We start from the raw sequence: 12500 nt of genomic DNA, 5'->3' as shown, positions 1-12500 counted from the left end.
ACCCCACTCTATTGATTAGTTCCGTAATGTATTTTTAATAATAAAACACCCCACTCTATTGATTAGTTCCTTAATGTATTTTTTCACTGTCTTTGTCCAGAGTAACCCACCGGGAGCCTCGTAAGGTGACCAGATACTGTGACCTGGACGCTCCTGATGCGGGAGCCTCGTAAGGTGACCAGATACTGTGACCTGGACGCTCCTGATGCGGGAGCCTCGTAAGGTGACCAGATACTGTGACCTGAACGCTCCTGATGAAGACTTCTTTTAAGAGAGGACGGCAAAGCACTGGGAATATAGCACACACTGGAACACACCATCAGTGTCCTTTGTGTGTGTGTGTGTGTGTGTGTGTGTGTGTGTGTGTCCTGTGGTGAGAGAGATTGGAGCACAGGTCTGTTTGTCTGTGTATGTGTGTGTGTGTGTGTGTGTGTGTCCTGTGGTGAGAGAGATTGGAGCACAGGTCTGTTTGTCTGTGTATGTGTGTGTGTGTGTGTGTGTGTGTGTGTGGAATTGAATGTAAATATATTTGAATTTAAATGTTCTATTTAGATTTTAAACAGATGGTTACAGGGTAAACTGTATGTAGAATCTGCCCCTTTGTTCACTGTTCACTGGTTTGAGGCCTCAGTGCTGGGGCTGGACACACTGATATCTAACCAGATAATGCATGTGATTCATGCTGTAGGATTGCTAAAACTACAGATCCCACAATGCACCACCAGTATATTGTGGATTCTTTGCTAGTACATTTGTACACCTAAATGTTGCTAGCGTGGTAGGTTAATTGTATATCTCATGTTCTTTTTCTGCCTGTGTTAATATGAGTGTTACAGTGTTGTTATTGCTGTTGTTGTTTTATTGCTCTTTATTGTTTGATGAATGTAAGTTGTATTATTCTCTTCCCTGTTTTAGACCAACTGTGGACTTAGGCTATCCACTTTTGTAAGTTTTGTTAATATGTAAATATATTTTGGACTGTTGTTCATTCCTGACTTGCGTCTACCTAAACAAACCTAAAGAGATTCTGCTTATCAGGGTCGAGTCATGGTCAGATCAGGGTTAAAGGAGGACTGATATTCGTCAACCTGCCATTGCTGCCATGTTGTGAGAAGTCCATAAAACTCGAAATTGTAGACTTGTTATCTAATGACACTGAACTCTTCCTTTAGATCAGGGCCATTTATCTAGCATGGAAAAATCCAAACTCATTCACCAAGAGTGACTCATGATTGGGATTCGTTTCCAACACTTGCATCACAACGGGCACTTTGATTTGAAATCATTGGTCCATTTACAGTATCAACCATAAAGGTTGTTCCCAAAATAACCAGCAGGGGGAGTTAGAGTACCAACTGATAGAGGTGTAAAACGTCCGGCTTCAGAAAGTAAAAGTCCTGCCACCTTTTTCTTCAAACCATTCACCTAATCTGTTGATTCTAATTAGCACAACTCTTAAGCAAAGTTTAGGCGGATGCAAGATATTTCATCAGGAGCCTCTGACATCAGGATTCTCAAGATCCCGGACCTACAAAGGGGTCAAAATCCCCTTTGTGCGGACCAGAGGCAGTGACTGTTCCATTCAAGTCTGTTGACATGTCATCGACACGCCTCTTAACGCAGACAGGATTCAATCCCCATTTCGCACCAATAGACATGAACTACGACAACCTGTCTTGCTCCGCCTGTGTATAATCTTTGTCTTAAGCCAGATACATCAGTTAATTAGTGAAATCAAATCACCTGTGTTAAGCACACAGGTAGAACCAATACATGGCAGGGCTTTTACTTTCTGAAGCCAGACTTTTACATCTCTGCCATCAGTCAGTTGTTGTGAAGTTTGGGCCATGCTACATGATACAGCTCAGGCCTCAGTACATCCCTCTCTAATGCTGTTTGAACTGTCATATAGCAGCTGATCAGCAGAGGGAGCCAAACTAACTACCAGTGCCTCTACTGTACATTCTACTATCAGAATGCTGTTCATTTCCAATGTTCCAAACATGCTCATTGGTAATACATTATAAACAGTACCCAGGGTCAGGGTTTCTCGGGAGCTGGTCAGTATTTCCACAGACAGGCTCAATTTCCATAGGAGTACTCTCAAGGGAGTGATTATGAGAAGTCATTCCTACTCAAGGGGGTTCAGCAGGCTAAAAGGTTAGGAGACCCTGAGCTGTACCATACTTTGGAATGTGAGCAGAAGTCTGCTTTTAACATCACGTCAACAAACCACTAACGTGACATTTATTATAGTTTTTTTCCCTTTAGTTTTATACCCACAACATTCCCACTCACGCAGACCAATATGTGCACGGAGTAACTTACAAACAGGCTCTTCTTTATTAACATACCTCCATTAAAATTAATATCAGACATTTTGATAATGTATAAATTCCATTCAAACTTCAAACCAAACTCATTAGAAAACAAAATATGAATCATTGTACACCATTGAAAGAGGATAAAGAGAAAAAGAATGAAATAATTTGAAGTTTAATTATATATATTTATATATTTTATACTTTCAGAAAGCTGGGCCCCTGTAAAATACTATGGACTGTAATACATCACACTTCTCTGGGAAACGTACAAAACTGCTCAACACTGTGCACTTACGATACAGGCTTAATAATAACAACAGAAACATACAAATAAACCAACGCATATCATAACGTTTGAATAACTCATGTAAAATATACAGACCTCTGCTAAAACTATGTTTGTGCACAGAGCGGGGGGACATAAGGATGGTCTCAGCCTCCTTTAAACACCATCGGCCCCGCCCCCACCCCAGGTGCAAAAGGTAAACCCAATCAACACTAAAACAACAGCACCTCTGTCTGGACCGACTTTATTATTAGCTTGACATTAGCTTTAGCACTTAACTTTAGCACTTAGCTTGACATTAGCTTTAGCACTTAGCTTTAGCATTTAGCACACGTGTTTGTGTTGCAATTCCAGTGCAACAACACGACAACCGTGACAATCCCGCCTGCTCTGGTTAGACGATGATTATAATTCTTTGTAGACTGATTGGTTTGTGCTCGCTTGCTTCCCATGACAGTACTGGTCAGATGATGATGATTCTTGTCAAACCATGAAGATGAACTTGTGCTCGCTTTTTCAATGAGAATCCTCTTCTGAAGTCAGTACTTGGGCCGCTGAATTGAAAGTGTCTAAAAAGGTGGCGTTTCTGTGGAGCACGCAGGGCTCTTGTGTGATGGCTTGGGTCCTGAAAACATCTTGGGAGGGATAACTCGAGGCCTCCTCGTGCCAGCCGAAACATCTGTGGGACAGCTGTTTGGGCTTTGGGTAGGGAATGGAGGTTTAGATGGCCATGTTGTTTCACTCCTCTCTTTAAATCACAGTCTCTGCTTTGAGGCCCAACCTCAAGAAACCTTGAATTCGCTTGGATATTTCAGACCCTCTCTTCACCGTCAGACTGCTGCCGACCTCATCGGTCACATTTCCACACGACTACGAGTAACACTGAAGATGATCGGTGTGTGTGGCCTAACCGTGGATGTGATATGGGTGAAGCTCTCTAAACAAGGTGACGTGGGGTCATACTGGCCACTCCGCTTCACCACTATAACTGTGTCTAAACCAACGAGCTGCTTGACCACTGTAAGAACTCTCTCCACTCCTCTGGTGGCTGGAGACTGAACCGACTACATACTGTGCCGACTACATACATCTCTCTCTCTTTTCTCACACACACACACACACACCTTCATCTTTGCTGAAGCTATCACCCTGGAATGTTGTAGCAATACAAAACACTATAATGCAGAGTTGAAGGATAAAATACTATTCAGATATTCAAATACAATACAATACAGAGATGCTGGTGACGGTAAAGGGAGCGTGTAACACTCGGGAAAGGGAACTGGATGCTCAGACAAAGTGCTGGAATACTGACGCGTTTGTAAAACGGTGGGATACTGACATGATTGTAAAAAAATGGAATACTAACGCTAACATGATTGTGAAGTGATGGTATAGCAACATGATTCGGGAGTTTGTATTGCACTCATCGACATCTTGACTGATGCTAACTCGCTCTCTAAGCGCTTCTCTCCTGCTCCTCAGAAGTGCGCCCCCTGTTAGACGAGATCTCTCCTCACAGGACGGAAGATGAAATGAACATGGTGTTGAAATTAGGTGCCACATGGTGGTATTTACATGAAAGACATGCACGACAACTCGTCTGTCTCGTCTAACCCTGCCTTCCCCTGATCCACTCCTGTCTTTCTCTTTCACAAGCTGTGTAAAACAAAAAACATCTTAAAGTGACAATCACCAAAACAATGCAACTGAACGAAATACAGACAAAACAACTTGTGGACAAATGCCTCTATAGAAAGAACATCCCGAGGGAAACGTTCTGAATGTTTGCTGCTGGCAAGACGAACAGGCCAACAAGTCCTCATGCCAGATGTTTACTCTTTTTTTTCAGCCCTCTCTCTCTCTCTCTCTCTGACTCCCTCTCTCTCGCTCTGTTGCTTTAATTGCTTCAAAAGGGGGAGGAGTGAAATATTGGCCCCTGGCCCCCATGGGGACTGCTAACAGGCAGAGAACCAGCTCTGCTGATCTGATTGGTCAGTTTGTCTGTCCGTCACTCCAGCATCCAATGGGCTGCGTTGGCGCTCAGACGAGGGCGTGGCGACGGCGGTGCAGGGCCAGGTGGTCGGAGCGGGAGAAGGAGCGGTCGCAGTCACCGCACTTGAAGGGCTTGACGCCCGTGTGCTTGCGGTAGTGGCGCGTCAGCTCGTCCGAGCGGGCGAACTTCCACGTGCAGCCGTCCCACGTGCACTTGTACGGCTTCTCACCTGGACACGGAGACAGACACACACACACACACACAGGTGAGGAACGGAGACTGAGTCAGACACACACACACAGGTGAGGAACGGAGACTGAGTCAGACACACACACACACACACACACACACACAAATGGGAGGGGTAATGTGTAAAACAACATGCACGTGTGTGTTTGTGAGTGTGTGACTCACCTGTGTGTGTTCTTCTGTGCGCTTTCAGGTGGGAGCTCTTGGTGTAGACCTTGTTGCAGCCCTCAAACTCACACCGGTGAATACGCCTCCTCTTGGAGTCCGGCGACTCGGACCGGCGCGGCCGCCGCAGGCTCTCGATGCTGAATGGCAACATGGAGCTACGGACAGGAAACACACACAGGGTCAAAGGTCAGACATGTGGCTACGGACAGCAGACACACACAGGGTCAACGGCAACATGGAGCTACGGACAGGAAACACACACAGGGTCAAAGGTCAGACATGTGGCTACGGACAGCAAACACACACAGGGTCAACAGCAATATGGAGCTACGGACAGGAAACACACACAGTGTCAAAGGTCAGGCATGTGGCATGCTTGGTAAAGTCTTTAGGAGCAGTGAACGGAAGTTGTTGATTTTAGTGTGTGCTGTAACTTTGCTACTACTTGGTGACCAGTAGGGGGCGATGTTTGATCACTATGGGGGACTTCATAATGGAAATAGCTTTTGGCTTTAGTTGCATGTGTCAGGGTCATAATAACAGACAGATAGATACAGAAAATCTCTCTCTCACACACACACACACACACACACACACACACACACAAAGCTCAGCAGACTGATCACTGTTGGCAGGAGTGTCTTTGAAATCTAGATCTAAACTTTATGGTCTTAAATCTTTCTGCTTACACAGAGCCCACATGACTGGCTACAAATGGTTCTTTTTATTCCAGAAAAATAACACACACACACACACACACACTCACATAGAAATCACATTTACACACACACACACACACACACACACACACACACACACACACACACACACATATATTCCAAAGCCAATCTATTGAACCCTGTTTGACCCATAAGTGTATGTGAACACACATCTGAATGTCTAGATGTCTAGTGTGTGTGTGTGTGTGTGTGTATCAGACTGAATGTCTGTGTGTGTGTGTGTGTGTGTATCAGACTGAATATGTGGCATGTGCCCCCCCACGGATTCGCTTCCTTTTTCTCGTGGGTTGGGGGTTGGGGGTTGGGGGGCACCTGTAGCTTTTGGCAGCTTTGGTGCCTGGGGGGGGCATAGAAGGAAAAGAAAAGCTGTAACCCCCCAATACACACACACACACACACACACACACACACACACACACACACACACACAGACACACACACAGACACACACACACACACACACACACACACACACAGACACACACACAGACACACACACACACACACACAGACACACACACACACACACACACACACAGACACACACACACACACACACACACACACACACACACACAGACACACACACAGACACACACACACACACACACACACACACACACACACACACACACACACACACACAGACACACACACAGACACACACACACACACACACACAGACACACACACACACACACACACACACACACACACACACACACACACACACACACACACACACACACACACACACAGACACAGACCTCTCCTTGACTCTACTCTGACTCTAGACTGCATGCCTGCTTGTATCTTGCATCTAGACACAGAGACAGACAGACTCTCCTCCTCTCAGGCTGGGTCAGATACACACACACACACACACACACACACACACACACACACACACACACACCCAGACAGACCTGTGCTCCACTCTCTAGCTTCTAAACCACAAAGGACACACACACATACACACACATAGACCTGTGCTCCACTTTCTAGCTTCTAAACCACACAGGTGTGTTTGTGTATATAAGTTTGTGTGTGTGTGTGTGTGTGTGTGTGTGTGTGTGTGTGTGTGTGTGTGTGTGTGTCCTGTGTGGTTTAGAAGCTAGAGAGTAGAGGTCTCTCTAGGTATGTGTGTGTGTCTCTCTCTCTCCCTCTCTCTGTGAAAGTATGTATGAGTGTGTATATTGTATATTGTAACTCCTGAAGACCCAGCTCTTTAGAGAACATCTCCTCTCATAGCACCACTTACAGCACGTCTTGCTGACCCCAGCACTTACCACCCGTCTTGAATTGACACTCAACTATTTAAAAACAGCACTCACTGATTCACTTATTCATACTGTTCTCTACCTTTTTTAAATTGTCCTAAAATTGTTGAGAGAATTGCTTTAAAACTTAAACTGTTTACCATGTTGTTAGTCGCTTTGGTTTAAAATGCGTCAGCGTAATGTAATGTAATGTAATGTATATAGCATATACAGTACTATGTGCATAGGGTGTATACTGTATATACTATATACTGTGTGTGTGTGTGTGTGTGTGTGTGTGTGTGTGTGTGTGTGTGTGTGTGTTGAGTGCTGCTCGTTAGCAGGGATGTAGTAAAAGGTGGGTAAACTATGAATTCTGTGATCACTGTGGATGGGATAATACAGTGTGTTTGAATGTTAAAACTTGCAATAAACTCTTTTGAGAGGTGGGTAAACTCTAATAAGAGGTGGATAAACTCTATTTATGAAATAATAATAAACTGGGCTTGCTTGCGTTTAGCCTCCACTACAGCCCTGCTCGTTGGGACACTGCACACACACACACACACACCCCCTAGAGCTGGGGGCTGAGAGGGAAGCTGCCCTGACATCACTCGGCAACAACACTCCTTTCTTTCCCCCTTTTGTTTGCGTGTTTCCCACCGGAGCGCTTCAGAGGGGCTTTCCAGGGCCGTGTGTGTGTGTGGGTGTGTGTGTGTGGGTGTGTGTGTGTGTGTGTGCGGACGTGCCACATGTACCGCTGACCCCGGATCGGTGGGAAGCACCTCTCCCGGTGGCGGAAGTGTGTGTGTCTGTATGAGTCTCTATGTGTGAATGAGTCTGTGATTATGTGTGTATGTGTGTGTGTGTGTGTGTGTGTGTGTGTGTGACTATATATTATATGTCAGAATTGACACTGGACCAGGGTTGTTATATGTGGAGGTGTTGGGGTTGCCATGTTAACCTGTATGTGTGTCTGTGTGTGTCTGTGTGTTTGTATGTGTGTGTGTGTGTGTGTGTGTGTGTGTGTGTCTGTTGAGGCGTCGGGGTTCATTAGCTTCCCTGCACCTGTGTGCCATGGCGAGTTCAAGCACCGTTTCCCCCACCGGAGAGCACACACACACACACACACACACACACACAGAACAATCTGTGTTAAAACAAAGAGGCTTGCGTAAGCAGAAACACGTACACACACATGCAGACAGGACGGAAAGCACACACAAACACATACAGTCAGAAAATATGTGCTGGCAAAAATAAACAAAAACAGGCTGATTCTGAGGATACAAATACTCTGGGTCCTTGGCTCTCTTCTGTGAATGTGTGTGTGTGTGTGTGTGTGTGTATGTGTGTGTGTGTGTGTGTGTGTGTGTGTGTGTGTGTGTGTGTGTGTGTGTGTGTGTGTGCAGGTGTGTGTGTGTGTGTGTGTGTGTGTGTGTGTGTGTGTGTGTGTGTGTGTGTGTGTGTGTGTGTGTGTGTGCAGGGCCGGAGTGGCCACTTTTCAGTCCGGGAGTTTCAGGCCCAAGACGTTTTCCATAGTGGTGGAAATTTGATAAATGAAGCAACATTTCAGCTCTTACTATCCTGTAGTTTTTATTAGTACCATGGTTCAACAAATGTGTAAGGGTTATATAATAATTCACTTCAACTCAGAAGTTAACAAAAAATATTCCACTATTCCACAAGTTAACAAAAACAGAAAGAAAGAAAGACAGAAATAAAGAAAGAAAGCCTTTGAAATGTAGCCTATCCCACGCTTCCACAAAGAGGCATATTGAACTAATGTTTAGGCTACATGTTTTTTGCATGGGTAGGCTATATTGTTGTTTGGTGATTTAGCCTACTCCTTTACTACACCCTCTTCTAGGCAAACAAGGCATACAGGTTCATCATGTAGCATAATTGCTCTTTCTTACATTAAATAACTTTAATTTATCCTCTCTACTTGTCCCTGTAGTCATGGCCTCCTCATCACTAATTTCGGGCTCATCATTTTCAGTAGTCGACTGGTTGATCTGCTGCTCAGAGGCTACAATTTTTACCGCATAGGCCTACACAGATCCAACTTCAGTTTTGTTATTAATATTTGCATACTGCAAAAGTCTATGAATCGGATACAAAAAGTATAATATTTTTAAGTAATTTAATATGTTGCTTGCAAATAGCTTGACAACGCTACAAACGTCCAATATTAGCCCAATAACTGCTAATAATCATTGCCTATAGGCTATCTCTCTTTACCAGTTGCCACTTTTGTCTGTAGGCCTAATCTAGAAGCTTTGCACATTTAGCAGCATCTACCTGGCCGTTTCAGTCCCTCCTGGCCTCTTTCTACCATCCATCCTTCCTGGCTTTTATGGCTACTGTAGGGCCGGCCCGGCTATCCGTATCTGAGAAAACTTTTTGGAAAGACGGGCTATATGGACCCAACCAACTCTTTTGGGAGGGAGAACTCCCTCACACGGTAGGCTACAACCCATGCAGAGGCAACGGTGCCATGCACAGAATGCGGAATGTGTAGCCTACTTTAAGAGAAGTTAGACTAACGACAAATGTCAATATTTTTTTTCCTCGACCGCCCAAAAGTGAAGCTGCCCAATCGAATTCTCGATTCTCCCTGACACCCAACCCGGGCCTGTGTGTGTGTGTGTGTGTCCAAGATATGGGTGTTTCTGCACATGCGCGTATGTATGTTTGTGTGTCTGTGTGTGTGTGTGTGTGTGTGTGTGTGTGTGTGTGTGTGTCTGCGCATATGGGTGTTTCTGCACATGCGCGTATGTATGTTTGTGTGTCTGTGTGTGTGTGTGTGTGTGTGTGTGTGTGTGTGTGTGTCCTTCCTGTCTGCCTGCTGCCCGTGCTACTCCTACATATCTAGCACAGCAGGCCTGACTGCTGGAGCTCTAGACACACCCAGGGCCCAGGCCACCTGTGGCCCAGACACGGGCCTCCCCGCTGGGCCTGACAACGCCAGGGAAGCCCCCCCAGAGCCACCTGTTCTCCGTGGGGACTGATTGTCCTTAGAAATGAGCCTCAGGTTCCACTGAGACGTACATACGTGCACACACACACAAACAAACACAAACACACACATACCACACACAACACACACAAACACTCACACAGACACACACACACATAGATGCATGGAAAGTAAAATATACACACACAGAGAAACAAACACACACACACACACACACACCTGCCCCCTGCTCAGCTCACTCTCCCACTCAGACGCATTAGTGCCGCTGAGGGATTAGCTCTGACAGAGATCAGTACCTTGTGAACACAGCAATGAAATGACCCCCCCGGCCACCAGGCCATCTAGTGAGGACCTCGGTTTGGGAAATGAAAAACACCCTCCAACACATACACTGCCCACGCATGCCCCCTCACCTGCCCACTCACCTGCCCACGCATGCCCACTCACCTGCCCACTCACCTGCCCACGCATGCCCCCTCACCTGCCCCCTCACCTGCCCACTCACCTGCCCACTCACCTGCCCACGCATGCCCCCTCACCTGCCCCCCCACCTGCCCACTCACCTGCCCACGCATGCCCCTCACCTGCCCCTCACCTGCCCGCCCACGATGCCCCCCTCACCTGCCCCTCACCTGCCCCCCTCACCTGCCCACTCACCTGCCCATGCATGCCCCCCTCACCTGCCCCCACACCTGCCCACGCATGCCCCCCCTCACCTCACCTGCCCCCCCCTCACCTGCCCACGAGATACCCCCCTCACCTGCCCCCCCTCACCTCACCTGCCCCCTCACCCCTCACCTGCCCCCTCACCTGCCCCCTCACCTGCCCCCTCACTGCCCACTCACCTGCCCCCTCACATGCCCACTCACCTGCCCCCACCCCTCCAACACATACACTGACACTGCCCACTCACCTGCCCCCTCACCTGCCCACTCACCTGCCCCCTCACCTGCCCACTCACCTGCCCCCTCACCTGCCCCTAGACTGACATGAGATGTCATTATGATGATCTGGACCATTTAGCCCTCTCTGTCATGTGTTATTTAACAGACTAGCTTTTTAAAAAAACATATTCTAAATGTTCTAATGGTACAAAAGTTATGTTTTTTACAGACTTGCTTCCTATGAAAGATTATAAATATAAGAGTTGTATAATAATAATAATAATAATAAGCTTTATTTGTGTAGCACCTTTCATACACAGAATGCAGCTCAAAATGCTTTACATTTGGAGCATTTAACACAATAATAGAGAAAAAAAGAATAATATAAACAAACAAACAAACAAAACAATAAATAAAACATCAGAGAATTAAGTAAAAATTAGAATTCACAAGATGGTAAGGAGATAGATACAACAACATCTTGAATTTCCCCTTGGGGATCAATAAAGTATCTTATCAATATAATTGATCTATCTAACTAACACATAGAATACAACTAATGCAGTGGAAATAGGAATACCCTGTAAATAGCAGCAGAATGTAAAATAATGTGAAGATACAGGCTACATGATAACAGTGAGTTAACTAAAAGCTCTCATATTCACCATACCTAGAGATTGGCATTTTTTTTTATTTCAGTTAGCCAAATAGCTGGTTTGATTTGCATTGAGAGATGATCTTATATGATGTGGGGCTATTTTAATTCCAAAGGTCAGGGGAACTTTATCAGGATCCTGGATCCATGAAATAACTGGCCTCTAAAAATAAAAATGTATACTTATGAGCCCCTGTATTTTAAGGGAACATGTATTTATTTACGATACATTATTCATTCACAAAGAAAATTGGTGTCCTTATTCCTATATGGTGTCCTTATTCCTCTTTTTAGTCATTTTAGCATGTGTATGTGTAAACTTCTGATTTCAGCTGCATAAGAGTTCTATGAAGCTTCATAGACTAGCTTCTTATGAAAGATTATAAATCCAAGAGTGAGTAGAGTTTGTACTCTGATGTGTTTCAGTGCTATCCTACAAAACACAACAGGAAACACTCCACTTAAACGTGTGTACCACACTGTCTGTCATGAACAAAGATAGACATGCATGCACACAGACACACACACACACACACACACACACACACACACACACACACACTCATACATGCATGCAAACACAGTAGCCAGGGAGAGAACACTCACTCTTGCACGGCGCGTGCTATGGACAGTGCTGTGGATCCTGTCTCATTGACGCTGTCCAAGGTCACGTTCGGCAGGTCATCGTCGTCGCTGTCGCTGTGGGATCGCCGTGGCGACGGTCCATCTGGGACACGGTGTGTGACTGTGGGAGAGAGGGAACGAGGAAACAAGAACCACTTAGACGGAGGAAAAGAGTGACTGAGAGAAAATGAGATGTCAAGCACATATCTGAGTCATTTAATGCAGAACACTTATATGTGTGTGTGTCATGTGTTTATTGTCTGGGAAGTGAAAATGAAAAGATTTTTTAGCATTCAGTTTAATTTTTTTTCTTGTCCAGTGTCCAGTCTAGT

General features: G+C 45.5%; 2 protein-coding genes across 2 annotated transcripts in view; one reads left to right on the top strand and one right to left on the bottom strand.

Moving 5' to 3' along the window:
- The window catches only part of LOC125288915 (serrate RNA effector molecule homolog), a gene marked incomplete at its 5' end in the record, with an annotated part of 12042 nt that extends 11101 nt beyond the window's left edge, over positions 1 to 941 (top strand). Inside the window, one exon of the mRNA XM_048235622.1 lies at positions 101 to 941. Within this exon, the coding sequence (XP_048091579.1) occupies positions 101 to 173 (73 nt within the window). The remainder of the gene's footprint in view (positions 1 to 100) is intronic.
- Positions 942 to 4503: 3562 nt separating this feature from the next.
- klf12a (Kruppel-like factor 12a) overlaps positions 4504 to 12500 on the bottom strand; it is a 16441-nt gene continuing 8444 nt past the window's right edge. Inside the window, exons 4-6 of the mRNA XM_048235621.1 lie at positions 12151 to 12289; positions 5021 to 5178; positions 4504 to 4835 (exon numbers count right to left, since the gene is read on the bottom strand). Of these exons, the coding sequence (XP_048091578.1) occupies positions 4654 to 4835; positions 5021 to 5178; positions 12151 to 12289 (479 nt within the window). The 3' untranslated portion in view covers positions 4504 to 4653. The remainder of the gene's footprint in view (positions 4836 to 5020; positions 5179 to 12150; positions 12290 to 12500) is intronic.

This window comes from Alosa alosa, chromosome 23 (genome assembly GCF_017589495.1).
Source record: "Alosa alosa isolate M-15738 ecotype Scorff River chromosome 23, AALO_Geno_1.1, whole genome shotgun sequence".
Taxonomy (NCBI): Eukaryota; Metazoa; Chordata; class Actinopteri; order Clupeiformes; family Clupeidae; genus Alosa; species Alosa alosa.
This window is presented reverse-complemented; position numbering and strand designations above follow the sequence as displayed.